Source organism: Podarcis bocagei (assembly GCF_964188305.1).
Source record: "Podarcis bocagei genome assembly, chromosome: 18".
Lineage (NCBI taxonomy): Eukaryota > Metazoa > Chordata > Lepidosauria > Squamata > Lacertidae > Podarcis > Podarcis bocagei.
In genome coordinates this window covers 9,983,833-9,998,564 of record NC_138144.1, presented here as the reverse complement: position 1 = coordinate 9,998,564, position 14,732 = coordinate 9,983,833, and the positions used below count along the sequence as shown (strand labels likewise).

General features: G+C 49.3%; 1 protein-coding gene across 5 annotated transcripts in view; it reads right to left on the bottom strand.

The window, feature by feature from the left end:
- Positions 1–14,732, bottom strand: part of DOT1L (DOT1 like histone lysine methyltransferase) — a 76,020-nt gene that overhangs the window by 50,915 nt on the left and 10,373 nt on the right. For all 5 annotated transcript variants that reach the window (XM_081177579.1, XM_081177577.1, XM_081177578.1 and 2 more), the window contains exons 2-5: positions 8,697–8,740; positions 6,695–6,769; positions 3,002–3,065; positions 846–1,074 (exon numbers count right to left, since the gene is read on the bottom strand). In XM_081177579.1, the coding sequence (XP_081033705.1) occupies positions 846–1,074; positions 3,002–3,065; positions 6,695–6,769; positions 8,697–8,740 (412 nt within the window). The remainder of the gene's footprint in view (positions 1–845; positions 1,075–3,001; positions 3,066–6,694; positions 6,770–8,696; positions 8,741–14,732) is intronic.

The window sequence follows — 14,732 nt, the reverse complement described above, 5'->3', positions numbered from 1 at the left end:
ACGACAAGCTCGGTTCGGGGGCGGCTTGGGGGCCATTTAAACGACCCCCATGGGCCGCTTGTGGCCCATGGGCTGCAGGTTGCCGACCCCTGCTCCAGGACATGAGGAAAGCAAAAGGGGACCAAAAGCATATCCCTGCTAAAGAAACCATGGTTTGGCCATCACATCCAAAGTGCGCCATTATTTACACAGCTCAGCTGCTTCCTAAGCAAGCTGGTACACGATGCTGAATTATAGCTGTCAACTTACAGATTTGAAAATAAGGGACCAGCAGCCTCAAAAATAAGGGATCAGCAGCCAAAATAAGGGATTTTCAGGGCACAGGTATGTTCAGCTTCTGAGCCCCTCCAAGCCAAAGGCAGAAAGCCCAGCCAGCAGCCAAACGAAGCCTCACGTGGTGGTACCCACAGCGCAGCAACCCGGCAAAGGGGATGCAGCAAGGGAAACGACCGTCACCTCTCCGCTGGGAAGCAAAGGTGAGTCCCCAGGCAACGCGGCCGATTTGATTGGCACAAGGCATGCAAGCTCCACCCCCCAGTCGTTCTTAGACTCCTTATTGGGTGAGCAACTCAGGCAAGCAACACAGTTGGAGCCTCCCTCCTCCCTGACCGGCAGGCAGGGAGGGAGAGGAGCTGTTTCCTTTGAAACCCGGGAAATTTAAGGGACATCATCAATAAGGGACAGCGGCGGGACACGGCGCTGGGATAAGGGACTTTCCTGCCAAATAAGGGACGGTTGACAGCTATGTGCTGAATGTTCTACAGAAGAAATGAAACAGTTTTGGGTAAAGATAGGTTTCATGGCAGAGACAGGAGAGGGCAGAGACAGTGTACGGCAACACTCACCGCTGCCCAAGTCTACAAACAGGTCATCCTCGGTCATTTTTATCTCATCGATCATCTGAGCAACCAGGTCAAAGGAAGTTTCGCCATACACCTCCGGGGAAAAGGGTTCATAGTTGTTGAGTTTTTCGGGGTCGGTCACCGAGTGGTTATAGACTTGCTGCAGGATGTGGCGCAGGAGCCCATTGGTGGGGCGGGTGTTCAGTTTCATGGGCTGCGTGGTTCCTTTCCACTAGAGAACAAAATGGGAGAGGCGGGGGGGTGAGTGAGGGGAGAGACACACACATATACACACTTTGCCACATGCAACAGGAAGGCGCTTCTGTGCCTCTCATAAAACATTAGAACCTGGGGTGCCCAGTGAAGCCGGCAGACGAAAGGAACAACTTCTACATACAATGCATACTTAAAAGGTAAAGGTACCCCTGCCCGTACGGACCAGTCGTGACCGACTCTGGGGTTGTGCGCCCATCTCGCTTAAGAGGCCAGGGGCCAGCGCTGTCCGGAGACACTTCTGGGTCACGTGGCCAGCGTGACGAAGCTGCTCTGGCGAGCCAGCACCAGCGCAGCACACGGAAACGCCGTTTACCTTCCCACTATAAAGCGGTACCTATTTATCTACTTCCACTTAAGGGTGCTTCCAAACTGCTAGGTGGGCAGGAGCTGGGACCAAAGACGGAAGCTCACCCCGCCGCGGGGATTCGAACCGCCGACCATGCGATCGGCAAGCCCTAGGCACTGAGGTTTTACCCACAGCGCCACCCGCGTCCCAATGCATACTTAGAACCGTGGAATTCACTTGCACAAGATGAAGTGGGGGCTTTAAGAGAGGGGGAGACAAATTCAGGGAGGAAGATAAGGCTGTTGTGATGGCTATTGCTCTGCCTCCGCTGTCAAGAGGCAGGAGCAGGAAGAAAGGAGGAAAGAAGTGAGAGGCAGTTTCTCCTGCCAAGCCAGGGATGACATCCCTGTAGCAGCGGAGGAGAGGATCCTTAACTTGGCGGGGAGGGGGGGTGGAATAGGGAAAATATAGGACTAACTGCATCTTGTATTGAATCAATACAGAGCATAGCATTTTGCATTGAAACACAGGACAATCCTGTATTATGCAGCACAGGTGGCAACCCTACTGGCTATACTGTGCCGTGTGGAATATTCCAACCCTGAGCGGCTGAAATGTAGCCTCATGCAGAAAGGTGTCCCATCTATTGCTCCACCCACTTCCCCTTCTGCCTCCTCCCACCACTGCAATGTGCTCAGTAAAACTGCCCATAACAGAATGCGACCCTTAGGCTGGGGTGGGGCAGGTCCCAAACCCCACCCCGGGCTAAAGAATCGGGGCTAGAATTGCTTTAAATAAGTAATTCCTGCATTGCTGGGGGTTGAACTAGTGACCCTTGGGGGTCCCTTCCTACTCTACAATTCTAAGTAAAGGCAAAGGTACCCCTGACCATTAGGTCCAGTTGTGGACAACTCTGGGATTGCGGCGCTCATCTGACTCTATAGGCCAAGGGAGCCGGCGTTTGTCCACAGCTAGCTTCCGGATCATGTGGCCAGCAGGACTCAGCCACTTCTGGTGAATCAGAGCACGGAAACGCCGTTTACCTTCCCGCCAGAGTGGTACCTATTTATCTACTTGCACTATGACATGCTTTCAAACTGCTAGGTTGGCAGGAGCAGGGACCGAACAACAGGAGCTCACTCCGTCGTGGGGATTCGAACCACCGACCTTCTGATCAGCAAGCCCTAGGCTCTGTGGTTTAGACCATAGCGCCATCCGCGTCCCGGGGAATTGGGAGAATAGATGTGATATATTTGCTGTTGCTGATCAGCAAGCCCTGTTCTTAACCTGAAACTGTTCTTAACCTGAAGCACCACTTTAGCTAATGGGGCCTCCTGCTGCTGCCGCGCCGCCAGAGCACAATTTCTGTTCTCATCCTGAAGCAAAGTTCTTAACCCGAGGTACTATTTCTGGTTTAGTGGAGTCTGTTACCTGAAGCGTATGTAACCTGAGGTACCACTGTAAAATGTTTATTTGAAATTGTAAAACAGAAAATTTAATAAAAAATTATACATAACAAAATCGGGCTACCGGCCCCCCATCAAAGCAACAACAGCCCAGAAGCCAAGCAGTGTGGATGGGCAGGGCACATACATACCAGCTGGTGAATGCTATCGATGGCGCGGTTGTATTTGTCACAAAGCCTCTGCATGCTTTCAAAGCTGAAGATCAGAAGAAGAGAGGAGGGCGGAAGGAGAAAAGAAAAAAAGTTATAGCAGTCAGACAAATTAAGATGGGTCTAAGCTTTCTAGGCGTGTCTCCCTAAAAAATAATACATGCTACACAGATGCCAACATCTTCCTTGTAGCTGTAATCCTGTGCCACTCCCAAAAGGAATGTTTTGTCTGCAAAGTCTTCTTTAAAAAAACCCCAGCACCTTCTGTAGCCTGGGGCCATCCAGATGTTGCAAGACATAAATCCCATCATCACCACCCCCTGTACTAGCCGCTGGGAGACCAACGAGGTCTGGAAGGCACCAGGCTTAGGGTGGCTGCCCCAAATCAACAAGGATTGTGGGACGAGCGTGTTGGGTTTGCATTTGGCTTTCCAGAGTCTTCCTTCCCAGCGAAGGCTCTGCGCTTCAATCTCCGACGATAGGTGGCCAACTGTCCACCCTGCCCATCAAAACGACCCTTGGAAGGCTAGTATCTTTGGGATCTGGCCCACCAGCCGGATCCAGCTCTCCACCCCACCCTCCCCATTGCATTCATCCACTCAGGTTAAGTCCCACCGAGTTCCCTTTAAGTACATGGAACAGGACTGCAGCCTCCCAGCCGCTTTAAGAGTTCCAGCCAGAAAAGTCTGCAAGCCTAGTTTAGAAATATTTTTTACTGAAATGCTTTGCGCTACGCAGCTCCAGTTCCCCATCATTTCCGGGATTGGGATGGGGGTTTGGAGGGCTAGGAAAGACTCTCCCCCCCCCCACCTCTAAAACCTGGAGAGCCTATGTCAGTCTCTGCAGACAGCACATGTGGCCTGGCTTGGCGCAAGAGAGCTTATTATTTTTATTGCTTATTTGTTTTCTTTCTTGAATTAGTATACCGCCCCATATCCTCAGTTCTCAGGGGCGGCTCACAAGACGAAATGGCAATACAAAAACACAAAAGTATGTAATAAAATGAAAAACAAGAACAACTCAATAACCCTCCCCGTTCCCCAACACATTTTAAAAGGGCACTGGATGTCTATCAGCCAAAGGCCTGGTTAAAAAGGAATGTTTTTGCCTGGCGCCTCAAAGTGTATAATGAAGGCGGACCTCTCTGGGGAGAGTGTTCCATAAACGGAGAGCCACTACAGAGAAGGCCCTATTCTCATGTTGCCAGCCTCCAGACCTTTCGTGGCACAGGCACAAAGAAGGGACTTCGAGGATGATCTCAGGGTCCAGGTATGTTCACAGAGAGAGAGGCGATCCTTGGGGCGTTGCGGTCCTGAGCCATTCAAGGTTTTATAGGTCAAAACCAGCACTCTGAATTAATATGCACCGGGATGTTATGGGGATGAGGTACCAACTCCCTTCTCTTGCGGGGGCCCAATTAGTGCCATTGCCTTCCGTTAAGAGTTTGGGTGTAATCCTTGACGCCTCCCTTTCCATGGAGGCGCAAGTTACAGCAACAGCCAAGGCGACATTTTTCCACCTTCGCCGCATCAATCAGTTGGTCCCTTACCTTTCCCGCCCCGCCCTGGCCACAGTGATCCATGCGACGGTCACCTCCAGGCTTGACTACTGTAATTTGCTCTACATGGGGCTGCCCTTGAAGCTGTCCCAGAAACTCCAGCGGGTGCAGAATGCTGCAGCGAGGCTCCTCACGGGGTCTCTGCCATGGGAGCATATTCACCCAGTGCTTTTCCAGCTGCACTGGCTCCCGGTGGCGTATAGGGTCAGATTTAAGGTGCTGGTTTTGACTTTTAAAGCCCTTCACGGCCTAGGACCCTCATACCTACGGGACCGCCCCAAGGAGGACCTTAAGGTCCATAAATAGCAACACCCTAGTGGTCCTGGGCCCTAAGGAAGTTAGATTGGCTTCAACTAGAGCCAGGGCCTTCTCATCACTGGCTCCGGCCTGGTGGAACGCTCTGCCTCATGAGACCAGGGCCCTGCAGGATCTGATTTCCTTCCGCAGGGCCTGTAAGACAGAGTTGTTCCGCCTGGCCTTTGGCTTGGAGCCAATTTGATTCCCTCCCCCTCTTTCTTTTTTCTTTTTTTCCTTTCTCCTCCTGTGACGAGGCTGCATTTTAATGTTTTAATGTTGTATTTTAATCTTGTTTTTAAGTTGTATTCAAACAACTTGTTTTTATTATTGGTTGTTAGCCACCCTGAGCCCGGCCTTGGCTGGGGAGGGTGGGGTATAAATAAAATTTGTTGTTGTTGTTGTTGTTGTTGTTGTTGTTAAATCAGCCCTTCCTTCCTTCCTTCCTTCCTTCCTTCCTTCCTTCCTTCAGTTGAGGACTGGACTCTTGCTTCCTGTTTAATGGGGAGGGGCTATAACTCAATGGGAGAGCGCCTGCTCTGCTCTCCCAGGCTCAATCCTGAGCGGCATCTTTACATACTTTAACCCCTGTCTACAACCCTAGAGAGCCACTGCCAGTCAGTGTGGACGATACTGGGCTAAATGGAGTAAGGATGTGAGGCTATTTGGAGTCCAGAGGACGGGAAAATTAAGGGGAAGGCCTGCAGCTGAGCAACAGAGCATTTCCTTTTACACACAGAAGATCTCAGGTTCAGCCCCCACCCCACCCCCCCACGTAGGGACGAGAATGTTCCTGTCCCCGAAACCCTGGAGAACTGCTGCCAGTCAGTGCAAGCGATACTGAGCCTTGCTGCAAGTCAGCTCCTTGGGCTCTAAAGAGACTTTAGCTGAACAGGCCTGCCTGGCTGGTCTGAAAATCCCTCCTTTTTCTTTTTTTTTTAAAAACCAGGATTAAAGAATCAACTCAGGACAGGAGATAGGGAAAGGAGGGGCAGCGTGGGGGAAGTCACGTGCCCCATTGCATAATCAGATTTCAAACATCAAGGGAGGGAGGGGGAGAGAGAGGAGAGCAAAAATCAGGGCTGCTCAGCTATTTCAGCCTCTTCATCAACTCCTGCAGTGAACAACCCAAGAGGGTTTTTTTCCCCCTCTACCCCAGGTGGGTTCCTCCGCCCAAGGCAGTTTTTCATCTCTATTTTCACGTGTACTTTGTGTGTGGGGGGGGAATAACCCAGGACACTCCCTGGCCTGTTTGGAAAGACCCCAGGGGGTGGGGAGGATTCCTCCCTTCGCATCCTTGCAAGGAGGACATGGAAGCAGCAGGAAAATCTCCTGTTTACATTTGTGAACAGGACAAATTAACCGTTCGAAGGAGTAAAGGGCAGGGGAGAGGCAAGGGAAGGGGGGGGTGAAGGGCAGGGCAGGAAAGGAGCCCTTATCAGGAAGGCTGTCTTTATCAAGCTCTCTCAAACATGGAACAGCTGAAGAATCCCCTTGCCAAAAGCTTCCAACTTCCAGAGTGAATCTACAACAAAAGGGACATGACAGCAGCACACACCCCCATTGCCCCTCCCATATCACCACCTGAGAATTTGGAGCTGGTTTAAAATAGAAGAGAGAGCCACTGAATCGTAGAATTGTGGAGTTGGAAGGAACCCCCAGAGGTCATCTAGCCCAGCCCCACACTGTCCAAGACGACAGTTCCCATCACCCCTATTTGCCGTGCTGGTTGGGGCTGACTGGCGCTGTGAGTCCAGCGATGACTTCTAGGGGCAGCCATGGGGGAGGAAAGTAATGAAAAGTAAGGAGACTCTTAACCTTACCTTTTAGTATCATAGTCAATTAAAACATAGTTTTCCATAGCAAGCTTCAGGTCTGGAATTTCTTCGCAGACCCACCTGAAAGGAAAAGAGGGTGTAGGTAAAATAAATATGCAAATAACGCCACGCCCACCCCCCCAATCAGTAGATCATTTCCTCCTCCTTTTGGCAAGTCCACCTCTGCCCCAAACACACCGATAATTTTGTCACGTTTGCTTGTTTCTATATCCTGCCTTTCTCCCAAGTTGGGATCTGGGGCGGCTCCCAACACACAAAGCAGTAACAACAAACCCAGTTGACAAGAATCCTTAAAATACATCACAGCATACGCAGAGCCAGCAGTTCAAATCCAGTTTGCCCTGACAGCAACCCTGTGGTCAGCACGGCCTGCACCTCCGTTTCCAAAGGAAAATCTTAATATTATCCTTCCAAAGGACAGTGTGGAGGTGCACACCTGAGGATCTTAGGACCCCAGGGAAGCTTTGCATAGTGACATTTTTAATATCTTTAAGACAGCCTGGTCCCAAGCCATAAATGGTATGGGGCTCACTGGCAGCCCAAAAGGCCAAAGGTGGCTACTACTGTTAGGTCTGTCTCGTCTGATTGTGTATTTTGTGGTTTTATATTCTGATTTTATCTTGTGAACCACCCTGAGGCCTGCAGGTATGGGGCGGCATATAAATTCAATAATAAAGTATACTGCCATCTATGCAGATAAAAGGTAAAGGAACCCTGGACGGTGAAGTCCAGTTGAATTCAACTATGGGGTGCGGTGCTCATCTCTGTTTTCAGGCCAAGGGAGCCAGAGTTTGTCTGCAGACAGGTTTTTCGGGTCTTGTGGCCAGCATGACTAAACTGCTTCTGGCACAGGAAGTGCCGGAGCGCACAGAAACACAGTTTACCTTCCCGCCGCAGAGGGACCTATTTATCTATTTGTACTGGTATGCTTTCGAAATGCTAGGTTGGCAGGAGCTGGGACAAAGCAACGGGATCTCACCCCATGGTGTGGATTCGAACTGCTGACCTTACAATTGGCAAGTCCGAGAGGGTCAGTGGTTTAGAACATAGCACCACCCGCATCTCCATCTATGCACACTGTGATTTATAAAGAACAGATATGACTGGTCCCTCTCCCAAGCTGTGATATGGAACAGTGGTCTGGCTCAGTTGAAGACAGCATGCTAGGTTCTTGTTTAAACAAGACCTTTTACTGAGTAGGATCTCACTTGGTTTTTAAGGGAAGGGTAAAAGCCAGGGTTTCCCAAACTTGGTCTCCAGCTGTTTTTGGGAAACAACTCCTATCATCCCTAGTCAGCAGGACCAGTGGTCAGGGATGATGGGAATTGTAGTCCAAAATCACCTGGAGGACTCAAGTTGGGAAACCCTGGTCAAAGCTCAAGGGCAGAAAATGCTTTGACCGCCCAACACCTTCAGTCCTTTTCTAGGGGAGGCAAATGCGACTTTAAAAGAAATGAACCAATTCCTTCATACCAAAGCTGAGCAGAAACATGACAGCTCCCTGTCAGTTTGGAATAGCAGGCATGTGACCTCCCTTCTCCAGACCAGCTAAACAATGCAACATACTGTACTCCTACTTAGCCAAAGATGTCAATGGCGGCTTTGATTCAGACTATTTACGAAAGCATGTGCCCTTTTCAAGACAGATATAGCCTCATAGTCTTATTCCCAGTTGGGGAATGAAAGGCACTTGCCCCACACTGGCTAATACTGGTCTGGGGACCCCGGTATGGTCCTGACCTGGTTATAAGGCAACCCTCCAGGTGTTTTAGGCAAAACCGGGTTTTCATTTTAATTCAGGGTAAAACATGCACCATGTTGCAGGAAGCTGTGATTACAGAGCAAGGATATAAAAAGGAAAATCCTAGCAAGAACAGTGTCACTATCACTACTGGCAGATGGGTTTCCCAGTTTCCACAAGCTGCAGAGGAGGGGTGGGGTGAAAATATCTGGTTGCAATGCAGATCGGCTGCTGCTTAGCACCTACCGAATTGTCTCAATGATTTCGTGAGCAGCATCGTGGTGTTTGTCCTGAAACAACAACAAAGAAAAGAAGGTGGTTTCAGGAACTGTCTGGAAGGAGAGATCACCCACTTTGGCTGGCAGATCACCAAGGCCCGTTGGCTTCTACAAATCCCTCATTATTTGCAAATACGGATAAATGAAAACTGGGCCAGGGGAGTGATCAAAAGTAATGTTTCCTAGTAGATGCATGTGTTGCGGCTGTTATTTTAAAAGGCTAGCTCTATGCTATTGAATTTCCCTGTGCCCAAAGAGGACCCATTTCCATAAACTTCCTTCTTGCAGAGATGGGGAACCTGTGGATCCTTCGGATGCTGCTGCAGTGTTTGGAATTAGCCAGGCGCATTTTGCACCTGGATTTCAGACACTTGCGACCAAGTGAAGATGCCTGGGCACCAGGATGGCGCCTGATGTCTCCACCATCTGAAGGTGCATGCCTGGAGATCCTTGGATCAGGACCGTTTTCACACACTAATACCCCATTCCTGTAGAATTCAATCCATCAATCTGCACTATCAGAATGAATTTCAGGAACCAAAATGCTTTCTCTGTGCAGCCTGAGCAGGAGCAGTCAGCATAAAGAAAAAGAGGTCGGAATGGGCAAATATATATGTGGACCATCCCTGGATCAAGTGACTGTTTTTCTTTAAGATCTCAAAGCTCTTAACCCGGCTCAAGGTTGTCCTCTGAACTAGCCAGATAATCAATCACAGTCAGTCCATCATTTGAAAAGTAAGTCTTTAGAGCCCCCTTGCCCAAAAATGGCAACTAGGCATTCCGTTTTGGCAACTGCAGCCTTGGTTTAAGGATCCCTTTGGTCCCTATCTTACATAGCTGAGTTTCTAACATTTTTGTTAGGAACAGCTGCTAGAGGGCACTTCATTGGCTATCCCAGTACAGTGGACGCTCAGGTTGCAAACGTGATCTGTGCGGGAAGCACGTTCTCAACCTGCAGCACCGCATGTGCGCATGTGCAGGTTGCGATTCGGTGCTTCTGTGCATAGCGTGATTTAGCGCTTCTGCACATGAACGACCAATGAAACCCAGAAGTATCCGGTTCTGGTACTTCCGGGTTTCGGCACGTCCGTAACCCAAAAAAAGGCAACCTGAAGCGTCTGTAACCCAAGGTATGACTGTTGTACGCAAGTAGGGAAGGAGAGAATTGCACAAAAGGCTGTGAAAAGCAAGGAGGCCTAGGCCGCAACAATTGCATGCCAAGCAAAATCCACACAAAGTAAGAGTGGCGACCATTCACACAAAACATTTCTGCTTGCAAAGCAGGCTCTGCAGTTTGGCCAAGTGCAGCCACCGCCTCCTGGCTTAGAGCCAAGGAGGAGGTTGTAAACCAGGCTTACAGATTAACTAGTACGCTAGGGGGAAACCTCGTTTATTTATCCAAATATTTATCTCCTGACTTCCAGGGTTTCCAAGGTGGCTTACGACATAATACACAGCCCAGTATTTATTTATCGAAAGACACACAAATAATAGTAATGACACAACTCAAGCAACAGTGAAACAGTTCAAACTTACAGCTAGATCATACATTTCACATCTTAAATAACCAGGCGTCAAAAGTGTAAGGCAAACAACCCCATGCACCCTCCTCACGGTTTCCCCCTCTTTTCTTCCCAAACTAATAGTGCACGCAACACTAATGTCTCACAACGAATGTAACTGATCTGTAGAAAACACAACTGGAAAAAAGAGACAATGCACGGATTTTTGTAAACTAAGAAATCTTTAATATTTTTTTTTTAAGTTTAAGGCAGGGTGGAGTCCCTTTTTCGCTTTGTCAAGGGCCTTGGGGCTAATCAGCTGGAAAATTGCACTCCATTCGTGGGCAGGGCTGCCCCTCTTTTCTCTCACAAACACACGCACCTCTCCAACAACAACAACAACCAACAAATTAAAAACATTCGTCACAGTAAAACATCAAACACTGCAAACTTCTCTATGCAGGACTGCCTTCATATGTCTTCTAAAAGTCAAATGTTTATTTCCTTGACATCTGACAGGAGGGTGTTCTACAGGGAGGGCGCCACCACCAAGAAGGCCCTCTGCCTGGTTCCCTGTATCCTCACTTCTCGCAGTGAGGGAACCGCCAGAGGGCCCTCAGTGCTGGACCTCAGTTTCCAGGCTGAACGATGGAACACACACTTTCTCTACCCTCTTTCCCCTCCCAGCAGGTGGGAGGAACAGTTGTCTCCCACTGATCACTTGCATGAGCACCTTTCAATATTCACTGGGGAAGGTGTTCCAAGGCCTGGGTGTCCCACAACCAAAAAGCCACCCTTACCCACATTCTTGAGTTGCCAGCCACTCACCTCCCTTCTGAAGGTAGAATACCCAGGGCAGGATGCCTCCAGGTGAACTTAATTTATATTCAGGCAGGATCCCCTGGGACTGAGTAGGCAAATGCCTTTTCTTCTTGTGAAAAGTCAAAAACCAATAGTGACTGGCTGTGTTTGAAATTCGCACCTGGCTATCGGTCCCTCGTGACCAAGTGAAGATGCCTGGGAGCCAGGATGGCACATGACCTCTCCCCCATGGGGGGATCCTTGGAACTGGACTGTTTTCACACACTAAGGCTCCATCCTGCAAAATTCTGTCAGTTATATATTATCTGCAAAATTGGAATGAATTTCTGGAACCAAAATGCTTTTTCTGTGCAGCCTGAGCAGGAGTGGTAAACAACGAGATAGTGAATTATTGTTTCTTCACTTACCCCAACCCACTGCCCTGCTCGCAGCTGTGAAGAATACCCCAATGTTATGAATGGTCTGTGTCACCATTAAGAAAAAAAGATTGGAATAGGCCAATATATATGCAGACTATCACTGGATCAAGCTGACTTTTCCTCTTTTAAGTTCTCGAAGCTATTAAGCGAGCTCAGGGTTGTCCTCTGAATTAGCCAGATGTTTAACTGAGAATCAATCAGTCTCAGCCCATCATATAGAAATTAAGACTTTACAGCCGTCTTGCCCAAAAGGGGCAACAAGACATTCTATTTTGGCGACTGTAACCCTGGCTCAAGGAGCCATTTGGCGCCTAGCTTATTATATATCTGAGTTTATAACACTGCCTGGGTGCCCCACAACCAAAGAGGCACCCCACCCCCCGGTCTCGAGTAGCCGCTACCCCCCCCCCTCTGAACGTACAATCTCCAAGAGCAGGATCTGCAGGTGAACATAATGTAGATTTAGGCAGGATCCCCTGGGACTGAGTAGGCCAGGGGTCAGCAACCTAAGGCCCATGGGCCAAAGCAGCCCACGGGGGTCGTTTAACCGGCCCACAAGCCGCCCCCGAACTGAGCCGCCCACTCAGCAAGTCCCCGCACGCTGAGCTAAACCAGTTCAGCACGGCAACTCACTTCCGCGGCGCCAAAAATCACGTCTGCGCAGGCACCAGAAATTGCGCAGGCGCAGATGCCAGAAATTGCGGGTGCGCGCGTGATCCAGCCCACGGAGCGATCTCCAATGGAGTGAACCCTAAACCTTGCTGACCCCTGGAGTAGGCCAAGGCCTTTTCTTATTTCCAAATGTAAAAAACCAGTAGTGCCTGGGAACACCGTTAGAGGCCAGGGCAGATACAGAATGATATCAAACCGGCAAGATCTGGGTGATAACCACGGTTAGGCAGGCAAGAGTTTTAAGAAACATCTAAAGGCAGAATTAAAAAGTGAGTTAGTCGGCTCTCCCCCTCATGGCCCCCTGATTCCAGGCCGACCATGAGCCACTGAGTGACTAACTCAGGGCAACTGGGACGCCTGCCCACGCTCGCTCTCTTGTGGGGTTTTACATGGAAGGGTGTCATTAACACCGGGCCTTACTCATCTCTGTGGTTAACCTTTAATGAAAATGTTAAGAAGCAAGGCTGCTCACTCACTTGCCTGGAGGGGAGGAACACCCACCCAAAAAGCGACACACCACACTTGGAACACTCATTTCAAAAAAGGAATTTGACTCAGCTCCTCCCCTGCCCCTGAAAAGGAACTAATTCGGTTCCAGTTCAATTCACAGGTCGTTCAAGACTTTTACAAACTGCTCTGCTAAAGTATAAAACATCCACACACACACACACACACACACACACACACACACACGGTACGTTAGCAATTGTTTTGTTTATTTTGCAACAATTTTGATCCTTAGGCTTCAAAAGCAGCATCGCTTTTCAGATGGGTAGAGTGACAACTAGACATATCGTCACAGTGACCGCAACCAGAGGTTTAAGGTGCCATTTGGCAATTGGAGTATAGCAGGGACGTCCGACCAGTAGATCGTAGACCCCCGGCTGATCCTGGTAGATCGCAAGATCCTTATCATGTACAAAAAGTTACAGGGGGAAAGCAAAAATCTCTGTGCAATTGTTCACACAATCCTCTCCGAAAAAAGCTCAACAACTCTGGGCAATCCACCCACCCACCCCACGCACGTTCCTCCCCCCTCCAATGGCAATGGATAGATCACTGCCAGATTTTTTATACTGGGAAGAGATCACAGTCTCTCGGGAGTTGGATATGCCTGGACTATACTGTGCACCTGAGTTTCTGACACTGGTTGTAGTTCGAAACACCTGGAGAATGCCGGTTTGGGGAAGGCTAACACCCAACATCTGTTGAGCCAGAGAGGTTGTTGCCCTCACGCAGCGTCAGCCCAGGGCAAGTGGAGTGTACGGGGCCGGGAGGGAGAGAAGCACACGGGCACTTTTCTGGCCATTCTAAGATGGGAAAAGCCACAGCTCAGTGGGAGAGCACTTGCTTGGAATGCAGAAGGTCTGAGGCAGCATCTCCAGGTAGGGCTGAGATAAGAACTTCAATCCTAAAAAAAGGTCAATAACTTTGGTCGGCCCTCATGCATGTTCACTTCATCAGATCTGGCCCTCATTGAAAAAAGTTTGGGCACCCCTGCTGTAGAGCCATTGCTGGTCAGTGTAAACAGCACCGAGCAAGGATGAGGAGCGGTCTCTGACTCAGTGCGAGACAACTTCCCGCGGTCCTAAGCCACATCCACCCTCCAGAACCAATTCTGCTCTTGAGGACCACAGCAGATCTTGGATGCCGCTTAAAACTGACCTTCTGCTCAAATGATTATGAAGACCTCCCTGTTCCAAAAAAGCTTTTTTTGATCTCTAGGAGTTTACGCTCCTGTTTCCTAGCTCACCTTTGCTGGGTGTGAGTGTGTGTATGTAAGGAGGGAGCAATGAGAGTGTTTGCAAAGGACTCCTAGCAAGTTGAAAATAAAGAAAAACTACTGCTGTTATAAGGGCTGTAGCCACAAATGCAAAGGGTGGGGAGGGGAGGTCAGCTTCAGAAAAACCACTTTCTGAGTCATTGAGGGGGCGGGGAAATTAGGGAGGATTATTCAAACTCTGCACGATTCATCTTACCCAGATAAGAAGAACTACGCACTGTTGATTCATTAGAGAGGAAAAAACCCTTCATGTTCCCTTTCAGGAAATAGGGAGGTGGGGAGAAGAGGGAGTCACACGTTCAGTTCAGTGTTACATGAAAGCCAGTGGGAGGGGGCACCAAAGGCTCTGTCCTCCCAATGCCTTAATTAGCAATATGAAGGGGGGGGGGAGAATACATGCTTTCACGTCCGAGGAGCTCTGAACATCGTGACACCACCAGCAGCTGAGCAATTATGCAAATCCAGCTGTGAAGGCAGCAGTTCTAGATTTATCATCCCAAAGTACACGGGGTATAAACGTACAAACACGCAGACATGTTTCAATTTTAAACAGGCCCCAGCCATGACAAGCAACACTGGCCAATGAGCTATTCAGGCCAGAGAGCCCATCTCTAAACCATTCAACCTGGAGGAAAATCTCAGGCTAGGGGTGGGGAGTTGGAAGCCAAACGGTGTTAGAAACTCAGATATATAAGCTGGGAGCCAAAACATAATGCCTAGTGGCCCTTTTGGGGCAAGATGGCTCTAAAGTCTTATTTTCCAAATGATGGACTGACTGTGATGGATTCTCATTTAAACATCTGGCT